We start from the raw sequence: 15,083 nt of genomic DNA, 5'->3' as shown, positions 1-15,083 counted from the left end.
CAATTTTATAACAACATTTTACAAATATAATCAAGAAAACAAATACAACTTAACTCTTTAAGAACAGTTAATTAGACTATACTCCCATATTTTGTCACCACACCCCACAAGGGGAAAAACAGGCATTTCCAATTAATTTGAGGATACAGATACAAGAGTTATCATTTTACTCACTCCAGGGTATTGGCTGGCATGTGGTGTAAGATTCTTAAAGGCCCACTGAATGTTCTGGTGAGAAGCCAGTTGTCGTGTAAACGCAGGAGACTGCTCACAGCAGAGCCTCAGAATGCCATAGTAGGCAGGCAGCATCCCACGGTTAAAAAGCACCACATCCTGATCATCATGGTCAGCAAGGATGTAATTGAAGGCAATGTTCTTGGTTACCACTGGGTTCTGAACAATAAGGCGGATATTCTCTGGACAGTCAGCACACACATTGTACCAAAACGAAAGCAAAGCCTGTTTATTGTGATTTGTAGCTATTGCTGGCTCAGAAAGTTTAGGCTGGAAAAGGTTCCACAAATCCATGAAATATGTGGAAAACATCAGCTTCTCAGTTTTGGAAATTAAACAGTAAGTCATAAAGCTAAAATAGGGCACTAGCTTTGTAGTGCCATGAACAGCAGCATCAACATAAAGTTTGGCTCTTGAGAGCAAACCAAGGAGCACGTTGTAGACCTGATGTAGGACTACTGTTGTGTCTGGACTGAGTGGAAGGTCACGGGTTGGGATGTGCAAAGACCTTGTTGACCGGAACATCTGGCGGAATGAATTGCTTGGTATAAGGGACACCAGAAGATAAGCTGCAGCTATAAAATGTAAAACAAAACTGTCAGATGTTTATAAGATATGAAATAGACTGAAGAGCAGTCATTAAACACAAAGCCACTCTTCCCTGTAAAAGTCAAAATGAATAAAAATTAAAGAGACATGAACATCTCTTTTAATATCTTTCTGCTCTACCGTTGGTACCAGAGAAAGATCCCAAGGAGTGACAAAAACAGACGCTTTCCATTCTGTCACTACTATTTCTAAGTGGTGACAACGACTACAGTAACAGAAAGTTTTAAACCTCTTTTGTTTAGCTTTCCCAAGATACAGAATTTTCCCATTTGTTTTATCATTTTATTTCTTCTCAGGGAATAACACAGTTTAACAGGAAGAACACAGCTTTGGGGCCGGAAGACCTATGCTGCCTGACAGGGTCAAATCTTTAATTTAAGGCCTTAGTTTTCTTCTTCCTTATCAATTATTACAAAATAGTATTATTTTGTAGATAATGGTAAACTTACATTATAAAAATAGAATGAGATTTATCTAAAAGAATTTTGTAGTATAAAGATTATATATACATATGCCAATTAGAGAACACCAACTTTGGAAAACCTTTAGAAGTCTTCTAGGCTAATCCTGCATGCAAAGAAAGAATCCCTTCCTTCAACATATCTGAAAAATGTTATTAAGCCTATGGTATAATTCTGAGAGGATGACTCATTAGTTGAGTCCATCTGTAAAAGGAGTTAGTATGAGCTAGGTACTTTATAAATATTATCTCATTTAATCCACACAATAATTCTGGACGTAAGTGATGATACATTGGAAAATGTGAATCTTGGAGAAGCAAAGACCAAGATCACACAGATAAAAAGAGGGGGGGGGCCCAGATTCTGACCTTGAGAAATGATGATGATGACATCAATGATAATGGTAACAAAAACAAGAACTGCTAAAATTTATCAAATGCTTAAATTTAAACAACACAGCTTTATGTACTTAGTATTACTTTTATTATCTCCACTTTTACTCAGACTTAAAATATTAAGACTACCCCATTTTACACAGTTATGGCAGAAATGGAATTCAAACACTGATTGTCAGACCCATCAGTTAATCTTCTTACCAACATTCACTCCAGAGCCTTCGCAAGGCATCTAACAGCTTAGCACAACCCTTTTCAATATACCTACTAATTCTGTCTCCCACTATTCTACCTATAATTTGATAACTTCCTTTGTACGGCCAAAGCAAATGATGTTAGGGTTTCTAAATTAACTGTAAACTCTTTTACAGATTTACTTCAAATTAGACTTTACTTTTGCACAACACTCCATTTTCTATGTATTTATCCCTAACTATACACTGCTCTGGTTAGTCTGTTTCAGTTAGGCTCAATTTGGTATGTTTCAAATATAAAAACTTGGCATGTAGGTGTCATCTTGAATAATTTTGTATAAAACTGCAATTGAGAAAAAAAAATTTGATTCAAGAAATTATTCAGTTTAAGTTAAATACTTTTAACCCAACATTTTATTGTGAAAAAAATCTCAAATACCCTGAAAGGTTGAAAACACTCTACCAAACAACTACTCATGGAACCACCACATAAATTCTATAATTAACATTTTATTTTGCTTTATCAGATACTTAACCATCTACTTATTTCTATAAAAGCTCTGTGCTTTTAAATAAAAAGGTAAGTTCTGCTAGGGAGAAAAACACAACTTTTAAGTTATATCTATCTTTGAGAACAAACATGAAGGTCAATGTGAAAGAACAGACCATCTTTCTAAAAGCTGCCTTGCTAGAATATAACTTAAGAATTCCCAGTTGTAGAGAACTTAGAATAAAACTTCCATTTCTACAAGGTAACTCAACTATTCTAAGCCATCTATCATGTCACTATTTTTCTTTTCTCTAAACATTTTAAACAGTTATTCTTTAAAATTTTGTAGGATTTAAAGTATTTCTCTGTAGCTTTTCTTCTATACATGTTACCCTAATTCTTATTGAGTTATATTGACTATTTAAATATTTAGCTATGTTCAAAACATTCAAAAGCCTGCTTTCGTATTTCTACAGTCTTCATTATTTTAATTTTTAAATGATGTGTAACTATTTCCTATCTAAACATCTAGTTTTAATTTTTCACAATTATAAATAATGCTATTGGACATTCATATATTGGATGACTTACTTATACTGGAATCCCTGAAATGGTATTACGGAGTTTAAAAAGGGGAAAAAAAAAAATTAAGGATCTTGGTATGTACTGCTAAACTGCATTTCATAAGGATAATATTAACTTACAAAGTCACTGCAATGCATGAGATGCTTTCTTCAGCACTATTATGTATGTTAGGTATACCAGCTAGCTAAAAAGCTTTTCCTTCCCTTTTTTTGGTGGGGGAGGAAGAAAGGTGGTTCAACATAGGTTTTTAATTGTTTTATGGTCTGGAGTCAGGACATAAATACCAACCAGCATGTGTGTCCACTCTTACAAATATCCCATTACTGTGGTGTTGCTTATTAAACTGACAGTAAAAAAAGGCCTACGAGCAGAGCACCACTGCCAATCCAGGTGTACCCAAGACTGACGCATGTTCTCCCACTCCTACTGTGACATTATTACTACGGGACACTTGCAGTGTACCAACACTGGCACATTACTATTAACTCAATTCCATACTTTAGATTTCAATAGTTCTGTCCTAATGTTCTTCTGCTTCTAGGATCTCATTTAGGATACACCCGATTCAGATGCCATGTCTCCTTAACCTCCTCTTGACTGTGACACTTTGTTAGACTTTCTTTTGAAGACCATAGTAGTTTTGAGTAGTGGTTCAGTATTTTTTGTAGAATGTCCCTCAAACTGAGTTTACTGACGTCTATCGTGAGCAGACTCAGGTTATAGGATTTGGGGAGGAAAACCACATTATGAAGTGCCCCTTGTATCACATTATACCAAGGGCACATACTATCAGTAGGACTTATCAGTGACACTTTGAACCTTAATTACCTGCCAGAGTTAATGTTTGTCAAGTTTTTTCACTTAAAAAGTTATTTTCTCTATCCCTAATACTCTGTTCTTTGAAAGCAAGACACTAAAGTTGATACTCAAAGGGTATGGAATTATACTCCACCTTTGGAGGGGAAAGATACACAAAAATGATTTGGAATTCTTCTGTGTGGGGGATGTGCCTCTTCATTTATTTGTTTATTCAATCATTCATTTATATTAGCATGGACTCATGGACATTTATTTTATGCTTTGGATTATGATTCAGTGCTGTGTTAATTATTTTTTGACTCAAATTGTTCCAGGTTTGGAGACTGGGAACTCTTCAGGTTGGTTCTATGTCCCTTCAACATATCCCCATCATTGTTTTTGGAGCACTTCATTACTTTCTGGTTCTACAAGTTGCTCCAGGCTCATCTTGTTTATTCCCTGCCCCAGTCCTATAATCAGCCATTTCTCCCAGGAACTGTGATTCATTTTACTGGAAACGTTATTTAAAAACATGGATCTGGGTATTCGATGTGCTTGCTGCTATTGGGGAGTGTCACTCATTGTTTGCGCTCTCAACAGAAAACTAGGAAATGCTGCTATTGGAGTGTCACTCATTGCGCTCTCAACAGAAAACTAGGAAATACAATTTTAATGACTAAATTGAATGATTAAAGAATTTTTAAGAATTAACCACTTTGATTTTTATTTCTTTTAATACTATCAAAAGAAAACACTCTGTGTGTATTTACAAGCAATTTCCTATTATGTGAAATATCTATTTTTGCTATTTGTCCATCTGTCTTCCAAGATCTTTGCTTATTCCCTTCTGGCCTGAATACAATAAAGATAGTCATCATTTAACTTCCATAACTATAGAGAATATTTTCTCTCAGCTTGTGTTGTGTTTTTATTGCTACTTTTACTCTTGGCCTTCTCAAGTTATTTTTAAGACAAGATTTTCTGACCCTTTACTCTCTTCACTAATGCTGATCATGTTTTGTGACTCTACCAAAAAAGGAAACAAAAATGATAGTGGTGGTGATGTAACCCAAGAAAAGACAGTTTCCTATCCTTTTAAAAAAAAAAAACAATTACAGATATTTGTAAAATACTGTCATAGGTTTTCAAATACTAATAAAACTTTGGCCTTTAAAACAGTATCTCAAAAACAAACTGTATCTCTAAGAGTTTTTTTACATTATATACAATGAGCATACTGTAATCACCTTAAAAACAAAACTTGGAACAACAAATGGTTTGTTAAATTCTGAATATTTGACTTACAAGTCCTGACTCTAGGATAATTGTGAGCCAAAAGAAACCGCTCAACCCAGTTTTCCATATTCTGTAGAACCCAGCTGTGTGCCAGTTTATTTCGGGGTGTCTGCACTGCCAACCAATCCAGACACTGAGAAGGATTGTATTCAATCACCTACAAGTAAAATGACAAGAACAGAATATAAGTCTAGGTGAATGAGCAGTTACTCTTTCAAACTTACTTTTGGTATATACATTAGACACCTGAAAGCTAAAACAGTTTCCTGAAAACTGGAACCTGAAAGAAGTTTCACACTCATGTTTTTTTCTCCCATTTTTAAAGCAATTTATTTTTATTAACAGGAATATGTTCAAAGAGTATTTCTCAATAGTTTACAAAATCAAATTATATTAACCAAGGATTCTAGCACAGGACCAATAAGAGAAACCCAATGACTTTTAGGTCTTAAGTTTACAACTACACTGCCTGACAGTGCAGATGACATGGGTTCAATCCCTGGTCCAGGAAGATCACACATGCCACAGAGCAACTAAGCCTGTGCACCACAACTACTGACACTTTGTGCTCTAGAGCCTGGAAGCTGCAACTGCTGAGCTCACATGTCGCAACTACCGAAGTCCAGATGTTCTAGAGCCCATGCTCAGCAAAAAGAGAAGCCACCGCAATGAGAAGCCCTCACACCACAATTAGAGAGTAGCCCCTGCTTGCCACAACTAGAGAAAAGCCTGTGCAGCAACAAGAACCCAGCACAGACAAAAATAAATAAATAAAATTAATGTTAAAAAAGTATTCATTAAAAGTGCTTTAATTCCTTGATGTTTCCATCTTCATTTTTCTTATAGTTTGACCAATCTGCTACTGTAATTGAGAATGAAAATTAGCTCACTATACTGCTGGAAAGATTTTTTTCATGGAAAAAGGAAATCTCAGGAATCTAGAGCAGCGGTTGGAAAATTATGGATCGCAGGACAAATTCTGTGGTTTGCCCGTTTTTGAGTTTGTATTGGAACACAGCCATGCCCACTCATTTATATTTGTCTATGGCTGATTTTATGGTAAAACAGCAGTTGAGTGGTTCTGACAGAGACCATATGGCCCACAAAACCTAAAATATTTACTATCTGGCTTATCAAGAGAAAAAGTCCACCAAGCCCCTGGCCCAGCGAGTGGGCATTTCCAACACTAAGAAATTCTGTAACCTCAGCAGTAATTCTGGAAGACAGGTAGTGGTTGGTGCTTCCTCTGTATTTTCTATCAACTACTGAAAGCAACTAGTTTTTATTTCTAGGGCTTCTACCACTTCATGGAATCTTTGAGAGTAGGGGAATGAGAACCTCATACTGAGTAAAGGTTGTTTATGATTCTACAAGAAAGTCTTTAAACATCTGGGACACTAACTAGCCAGGAAATCTTCTTCCTCTAGATCTTCTGACTAAAGTATCTTTTCTTCTCCTGACCTATGATTTACTAAAACCATACTGAGTTACCCAAGCAAGAAGAAACTAGTACTTAAAATGGGAGTGACTGTGTTAGAAAAATAAATACTAGAACATCTACAAGACTTACCTCCCATATCCTCTGCAGAATGTAAGATGCAAAGGGAGGCATTCCTGGAGGTCCACCGGCAAACTCCATTAGCATAGTCAACAATTTAAAGAAAGGATTGGCTGCCTATAAGACACATATATGACTGCATATTTAGATCTGGTGAATCAATCACTTTCACTAGAAAACAAATGTAACTCTTCTACAGATCACATTTAAATCTGTTGTATTAGGTTAGAGAGATTAGTACTCATATGTATGAACCTCAACTACCATGAAGCAGCAGGATGAGCTCAGGACACAGTGTCAATTGCGCAGGAGCCACATGTAACAGAAAATATAGTTTTCTGGAGGTCAACTGGTTGGGGCGGGGGGGCAGGCGCAAAAAAACTCTAGTTAATGAGAAGAGACAACCATGTTTATAGAAAAATTTAGATTAAAAGTTTCCTGTAGCAACTTGTGCTCTCTGAGGTATAATTCATATTAATATTTGAAATGTATTCTCAAAGTAGCTATAACATTTTAGTTTTTTAAAAAATACAAACTTATCCACCTAAGCAGAATTTTAGTTAGTTCACTTTCTTCTAAGGTACAATATGATATATGCTTCAAACCAAACAACTTTAAAGCTTAGTACCTAGGTGACACACTGATATGTTCAAATTATGTTAATTGGGAAAATGACATTTGTGATAAGACATGAAGAGGTAGTTCAATTTATTCAAGTTATATAGTTAAAAATAGGTTACTGTATTATGGGGGAAGTCTTGATAAACTTTTCCTCAAGAACGGTTAGAAAGGTTCACCTGAAAGCATTGTTAGTCCTCACAGTAATTCGAAAAACATGAGTTAACAAATGTCTACATACCTCAGGAGTCAATTTTGCTATTGATGTGAAAAGCATAGATACAATCTGAAACAAGAAGGGGGAGGGGGAGAATTTCAGAATATTCTTCCAAAAATTACCAAAAAACTTTGACTGTTTCTCAGTACTTACATGTTCTGCAAGTCGATTATTGTATCGACAAAGGCTGAAAATCAGATTACAAGTTTGTCTTATATTGATGCCATCGCGAATATGTTGAAACAAGAAGGGAAATCCCTGTCAAAAGCAAAAGTTGTTCATTTAAGAACGATTTTGTTACTTTTTGGATTATCAAGTGGTCTAATATTAAGAAGGCATTACCTTTCCTCCTGTTAATGCCGCCATGTCAGTCTGTGACAATGTCAAATGCCTGAAAGAAAACATTAGTAGAAATAAGTTTTTCTTTCCTCTATACTAATTTAGAGCCATTTGAGTCATGATACATAACAACATTGTTGATTCAGTTACAAGTATACCAAGACACCATCATAAAATGATTTTTGAACTTTCCGCTAGCTAGACCTGTTCACTAGACACCTTTTGGACAATTTTTCAAAATTCCAAGATTTATATATGGAAGTCCAAATCTACTTTATTTCCATTTCCATTTAATTAACTCAATATGTCCGTGCACGAGAATGGATCTAATTTATAATTTAGAGAGCTTTTCTGACATGAGGAGTTTTAAAACAAACCAAACTTTGAAGAAATAAAGAATTTCACTTTCAAGTTTAAAATTACTGCATATTTCTTCAACTTAGTAAAGAAAATTTCAAACACATACAAAAATAGTGTAAGCATCCCAACAGTCAAATTACCAACTCATGGTCAGTGTTGTTTCATTTGTACCTCCTACTTAATCAATCTGAACTATTCTGAAACAACTCCAGATATTGTATCACTGAGCCCATCAATCAATATATCTCTCAAACATAAACTTCAAAAATGTAACACACTACCATTATTCACACCTAAATTAAAATTCCTTATTATCATACAAGATCCAGTCAATGTACAATTTCCTCAAGTTTCTAAAAAAAAAAAAAAAAAGTTATAATCTGTTTGAATCAGGATCCAAATAAAGTCCTCTGTTGCCATTGGTTGAAATGTCTTTTAAATCTCTCTTAGACAACTGGTTTCCCCTCCGATTTTCTTTTTATCTTGCAATTTAATCTGCTGAAGAGGAGGTAGTTTGTCGTGTAGAATTTCCCACATTTCCATCTTGCTGATTATATCCTCATTGTGTTGTTTTAACATATTCCTCTGTCCCCGTATTTCCTGTAAACTGGTAGTTAAACCCAGAAACTTGATCAGATCTAGGTTTGACCCTTTAATTAAGAATACCTTGTAAGCAGTGGTATGAACTTTCATCATGAGGCACAATGAAAAGCTGTCCCTCTTTTTCTAAAGTTTTCAGCCCACAATGATCATTTCCTAGATCCATTACTTTATTTGGGATGCAAAATACTAGTATCCCAATTCCAGCACTACTTGCTCATTTATTAGCTCAAATACCTCTATGACGACGAGCATCTCTCATTTACAATCTGGTTGCCATGAAGTATAATTCTTGCAGGTAAGATAAATACTTGATGCTGTTCCTTTATTAATATGCTTTCAAAATTATTGTTTGGTTTCTTAATATACTCCAAAGGTTGCCAATAATTTTTAAAATTTTGCTTTTAGGTATCATTATGAACTCATGGATGTAAACATCCGTGAAATGTTTTAGTCCACTTGCAGTTACTTCTTGTTGTTATTGATGTTCAAGTTGTCCAGTCTGTGACCAGTAGAAACCTCCTCAAGTTGACTCTTGAGACCTTTTAACAAGACCCCAAAAGTCTCTGATAGCCTCCCTGCTTTCCAAAATGACAAAATGTTCAAGGCTTCCCATTCATTTCTTGCCCAAAACCTAGAACTGGCCATTTTCCTAAGGAACCTTGATTTTTTTCAGTGGTAAATGATATCTAGATGCCAGTGGCACTCATTGATTTTGGGTTGGACAGAGTTTCTAGATGTTTTCAGAAAATGGAGATACATAATACATTTTTTGCTTGCTTAAGACAAAATATACCATGAATTCTACTGATATTGCCAAATTCAAATTTAGTGTTAAAGAAGTTAAATAAACATCCTACAATTTTATATTAATATTTCTCTTTTCTTTTTCTGAAAATCTTGGTTTCTAATGATGTTAACAATTATCTATTTACTTTATTCTATAACATAGTTTCAAAATAATAATTCTAGTTATATTAATACTAACAATATAATTAGCAAAACACTTTAAGATAATTTTACAATTTTTCTTTGTCTTTCAGGTACATACCACTAAAAATTACAGTTAAATCAACGTGTTCTAAAGTCACTTTAATTAATTCTTCTCCAATGTTTATGTCACCAACTCAATATACAGTTAGTCTCATTTATTTCAGTCTGCTTTTGATTTTTAGGGACTGCATTTTATTAAATTTATAATTATATAAAACATTCACATGATTCCAAAAATAAATCTAAAAAACAAAACAATGTACTACATTCAAAGAAGTCAAACTTCCATTCCTGTCCCCTCCAGTCTGTTTTCTCCTCCCCCCAACCACTGGAAACTTGTTTTTAAAGTTTATTTTTAAAAACTTAGTCTTCAATTAAAAAAAAAAACCTCAATTCCTGTCATTTGCAGTACTTATGTTCTATACGGAGATGCAAACACTGAATCAGTGAACACTGAATCATTGCTCATAGGGAAAACACACAGCTGGTTCCTGTGACCCTCTGGGTCATAACATTTTCATTGATAAATCAATGTTACCTTGTTTCAGATGTGTGCTTCTGTTTCAAGACACCTGATTTAATGTTGACCATTAGTACATTCTTGAACTTTGGAACAAACTAGATAGCACTTGGCACTATGCTTGGGACCATTTTTAAACAGCCAAATGACCAAATAAAGAGCATAAATGTGAAAAATGTGGCACATACCGCAAAAAAGTTTGTTTACAATATGAGAACTGAAACAAGAAGGCATAGTGTCACCACATCTGACCTCAGCTGGGGAACTGTGTTGTCACGTCAACTCCAAATTTTTGGTACATTCTGTAATCCACAAATGAATATAAAAGCTTCACAGGTATTGATTTGGGGATTACAAATAAATTTCAGCTAAGTAGGCAAATTTGCAAATTGGAGATCCATGTATGAGGAGGCTTGGTTATGTGCGTATGCATGTGCGTGCGCACACACAAACGAACGCGCACACGCGTACACACACACAAACGAACGCGCATGCACACACACACACTCTTTCACTCATTTTGTCTCTCTCAGCCTCCCCTGTCTTAAAAAGTAGCATACTATAGGGAATTTTTTGGCAGTCCAATGGTTAGGACTCGGGGATCCTGCAAGCCAAACCATGCGGCCCAAAAAAAAAAAAATATATAGTATTCTATATATACTTTTGTCCACCTTCATTTTTTTCACCTTAGTAATATCTATCCTGAAGATTTCTTCATGGTAATATACAGATTCCATATTCTTCTTTTTTCTGCAATGGAGTACTCTTATAGAGGGGATGCTGTTTCTTCAACTAGTCCCATCTTTGTGGACATTTTCAGTCTTTTGCTGTTTATAAACACTGCTTCAATAAATATACATCTTTCTGTATTTTGGGAACAGAATCCCAGAAGTGGGGTTGCTAGGTTAAAAGATGAATGCACATATAATTTTGCTAGATATTTTACTGTATATTTCTTCAATGTATATTTCTAACATGACTCAGAGGCAAAGTAAAAGTTTGGTACAAAGGACTGAAATACTTATGCTACAAGAGTTGATGAATCATGTTATTATTTAAAAAGAATTAAGTAACAAAAGCCACCGAATTAAGAATGATAAAACAAATATGTAAAAAGAATAAAACCAAACATGCTTTAAGCATTTTGAATGTTGAAACATTTCACCTTTCTGAGCGAGACTGTTCAACCAAAAGAGCAACTAAAGCTATCATTTTTTCAAGGGCAGCTGGCCTGTATTTCTCTTCTGCCAGAGAGAGTATATCTTCTTCCTCCTCCTCCTCTTCTCCTTCTTCCTCTGACAACACTTCAACTTGAGGCTAGAACATAAACACAATTCATTTTTAATATACTTGTTTTTTAACATTAGGTTGACAGCAAATAGCTTGATTATTTTATACAGGGTAGATGGTGGGTAGATGATGGCAGGAAAAATAACATTCAAAGGCCTCACCCTAACTTTAAAAGTCTAAATGACACTCAGGACAATTTTAGATTTAACAGGCAGAGTTGTAAAGAACAATAATTCCCAATATTGTGAGTATTTACCTTACCTAAAGAGATAAATTCTTTAATAGTAACTTTTTCTTATAGGTAAGTTCTTTGGAAGATAAATCAGGATCAAAGTTCATATGAATATGATAAGAAAGTATTTAATAAAAATGTCACACAAATAAAGGAATCTATATTTGCAATTTTCAGAAAATCCAAACAGTAGGCATTTCAAAGAGAAATTCATCAGGAGTTTGAAATGCAATACTGAATAAGTAGCCACCTAGGCGGGAATTAGATAATAACAGTATATATTTGGAGAACCATGACCGCATAGTGGCTAATAGGTTTGTTCAGGAGTCTAATCAAGGATCAAATGCTAACTCACTGTCATGTAAAATAAGTTAACTTCTTTATGCCTCAAGTTCCGCGTCTGTAAAATGGAGATAACAATAGTACTTACCACTTAGGCTGCAACAAGAATTTAATAAGATAGAACAAATAGAGCATTCAATCCAATGTGGTCATTACAAACAATATAAAATTGATGAAATACTTCCAATATTATGAACAGACTAGCTACCTGAATTTTTAGGAGACTTACAAATTTAATACAGCAAAGGGCTTTAAAAATATGGTCAGAAAAAATGTTCACCGAAACACAAATGCCGATAGGAAACTAAAGCAGGTGATGGTCATTTTGCTAAATTTATTGGTTTTGATCCTGGGCCATACCAGTGAAATGTATTGCTTGATTGTTTCTTCTCTTACTAGATCCATTAAAGATATCAACCGAACAGACTCCTAAAATCATTTAATATCAGGGCTAGAGGGGACTTAAAAGGAAATCCACTATCTTTCCATGGTGCAACTTGAAACTATGACCTCTAAATATCCCTGATATGAAGCAGAACTGTACTTACATTTTCAGGCCCTTTGGTTCCCATGTAAAAATGTACCATTGTAGATATGGCTTGCAATGAAAGCAAAAACTGGCTCTAAAAACAAAAATATTGATTTAAAAATATAAATACAATTATGTTTTAAATACTGAAAATAAGTATATAATACCAAAAATAAACAAGATACAGCCTCACCTCTTCTTCACCCATTTTGGCAAATTCATAAAGGAAAGCAAAATATTCTGTAAGATGTTTACTGTGAGGCTTTACACCATGTTCCATAATTAATAACAGAGTTCTCACAAATCGAGTGACACACGAACGACCACCTATATCTTCTACTGAAGCATCCATATCATCAGACCTGAAAACATAATTTTATGTATCTTAGAGAAACTATGAAGTCTGGGAATAGATATTCTGGGAGAAGAAATATTAAAAATCTGAATGTATCATCTTTGTATAGCAATACAAACAGTTGGATTCCAGTTCTCTCTCACTGAAATCAAAACAAAAAGACTAAATCAAAGTTCCCTGTAGAGGATTTCGAAAATGCAATTAAATAAAAATAAAACAAAAATTTTCCTTCTTGATTTATATTATTATAGACTTTTTAAAATAGGAGAACCTAAATATTTCAGTGTGGATATTTAAAAATACTTTGCAGGCAGGTAATAAAAAAGCTTAAAATGTTCAGTTCAAAAGGTATACTTCTTACCCATCTTCCATCCCTGGCTGTAGATAGAGATGAGCGTGCACAGGTCTAAGTCTCTGAATTACATGGATACACAAACGCTGAAACATCTACAAGTGAAAAGATATGACAACCGAAGAGACAAGTCATGTCAGGTAACAAAGATACTGAAAAACGAACATGATCAAAAATTCTGTTGCTCATTTATATTTTTCTCACAGATTATCTTTTGACATTCTAAAGATTTCCTGGAGTCTCCACTACAGACTGAGGACAAAAGGTAGAGTTAGCTTGAAAAGCAATGTTCAGTTTTATAATGGAAAAAGCAACAATAAACTATAGGTATTAGTAGTAGAGATTACTAACTACAAAGCTTCATGAAACCTTTACTAATGGAGATACAGTAGAAAGAAACCTGGCATCCACTTCTTTCAGAAAAGTGGCGTGGGGAAGGGTAGTTGCTTATCAGAACCTCAATGACAAGGAGAAAACAATTTAAGTTTATCCAAAAAATTATGGATTAAAAATGTCTGAGGTGGGACTTCCTTGGTGGTCCAGTAGTAAGAATATACCTTCCAATGCAGGGGACACAGGTTTGATCCCTTGTTGGGGAACTAAGACTCCATATGCTGCCGGGATACTGAGCCGGCACGCCACAACTAGAGAAGCCCCATGTGCCGCAATGAACAGCCAGTGCAGCTAAAAAATAAAGTCTAAGAATTCGCTAAATAAGATATACAAATAGCCAATAAGCACATGAAAAGTTGTTCAATATCATTAATTACAAAGGAAATGCAAACCCAAACCATGATATACTACTTCACACCCATTAGGATGGCTAAAATCAAGATGATAACAAATGTTGAAGAAGATGTAGCAAAACTAGAACCTTCATAGATTGCTGCTGGGAATGTAAACAGGTGCAGACTCCATGATAAAAAAAATCTGATAGTTTCTAAAAATGTCAAACATAGTGACCATACAACCCTGCAATTCACTTCTATGTATATATCCAAAACAACTGAAAACATATGTCCACACAAATATCTGTACATGAATGTTCACGGCAGTATTATTCAAGCTAGCAAAGAAGTGGAAACATCACAAACATTCATCAACTGCTTAAGAGAGAAACAAAATCTCATTTATAGAATATTATTTGGCAGTAAGAGGAAACAAATTACGGATATAAGCCACAACGTGCCAATCACAAAAAAACACATAATGTGTGATTTTCTTCAAGTGAAATGGTGAATAGGAAAATCCATAGAGATAGAAAGTAGATGAATGGTGGCCGGGGGCTGAAGAGAAGGAAAAGGATAAAATGGAAGTGACTGCTCATAGGTATGGGATTTCTTTTCAGGGTATTATAAAATTATACACAGATAATAGTTGCATGTTTGGGAACAGGACTAAAAACCACTAAATTTTACACATCAAAAGGTTTTATAAGAATTATATATCAAGAATAACTTAAAGTAGCATATTTCAGATTAAATTTTTGGTTTTGTATCGTAAGTGGATATATGTGTTTTTTCTTCCTTGTTAATTTTTCCATTGGTTTAAGAAAAATAAAGTGATTCATGTGACATTTCAGAATCTGTCACAGAAATAAGTTATATACTATTCATTTAACTTTCAATGCTATTACCGTACCCTACCATGGGTAGAGCATCTAAGCAACTGAAAAAGTATTAGTACAATTCACATGTCACACATCGATCCTGTCCC

At 34.6% G+C, this 15,083-nt stretch overlaps 1 protein-coding gene across 5 annotated transcripts in view; it reads right to left on the bottom strand.

The window, feature by feature from the left end:
* The window catches only part of USP34 (ubiquitin specific peptidase 34), a 224,651-nt gene that overhangs the window by 20,985 nt on the left and 188,583 nt on the right, over positions 1-15,083 (bottom strand). For all 5 annotated transcript variants that reach the window (XR_006343487.1, XM_043917700.1, XM_043917703.1 and 2 more), the window contains 10 exons: positions 13,377-13,462; positions 12,854-13,022; positions 12,680-12,754; positions 11,433-11,584; positions 7,798-7,846; positions 7,609-7,713; positions 7,480-7,524; positions 6,633-6,737; positions 5,072-5,219; positions 175-809 (listed from right to left, as the gene is read on the bottom strand). Coding sequence is in view for 4 of the 5 variants with exons in the window: in XM_043917700.1 (XP_043773635.1) it covers positions 175-809; positions 5,072-5,219; positions 6,633-6,737; positions 7,480-7,524; positions 7,609-7,713; positions 7,798-7,846; positions 11,433-11,584; positions 12,680-12,754; positions 12,854-13,022; positions 13,377-13,462 (1,569 nt within the window). In the remaining variant the exon portion in view is untranslated. The remainder of the gene's footprint in view (positions 1-174; positions 810-5,071; positions 5,220-6,632; positions 6,738-7,479; positions 7,525-7,608; positions 7,714-7,797; positions 7,847-11,432; positions 11,585-12,679; positions 12,755-12,853; positions 13,023-13,376; positions 13,463-15,083) is intronic.

Source organism: Cervus elaphus, chromosome 11 (assembly GCF_910594005.1).
Source record: "Cervus elaphus chromosome 11, mCerEla1.1, whole genome shotgun sequence".
NCBI lineage: Eukaryota > Metazoa > Chordata > Mammalia > Artiodactyla > Cervidae > Cervus > Cervus elaphus.
This window is presented reverse-complemented; position numbering and strand designations above follow the sequence as displayed.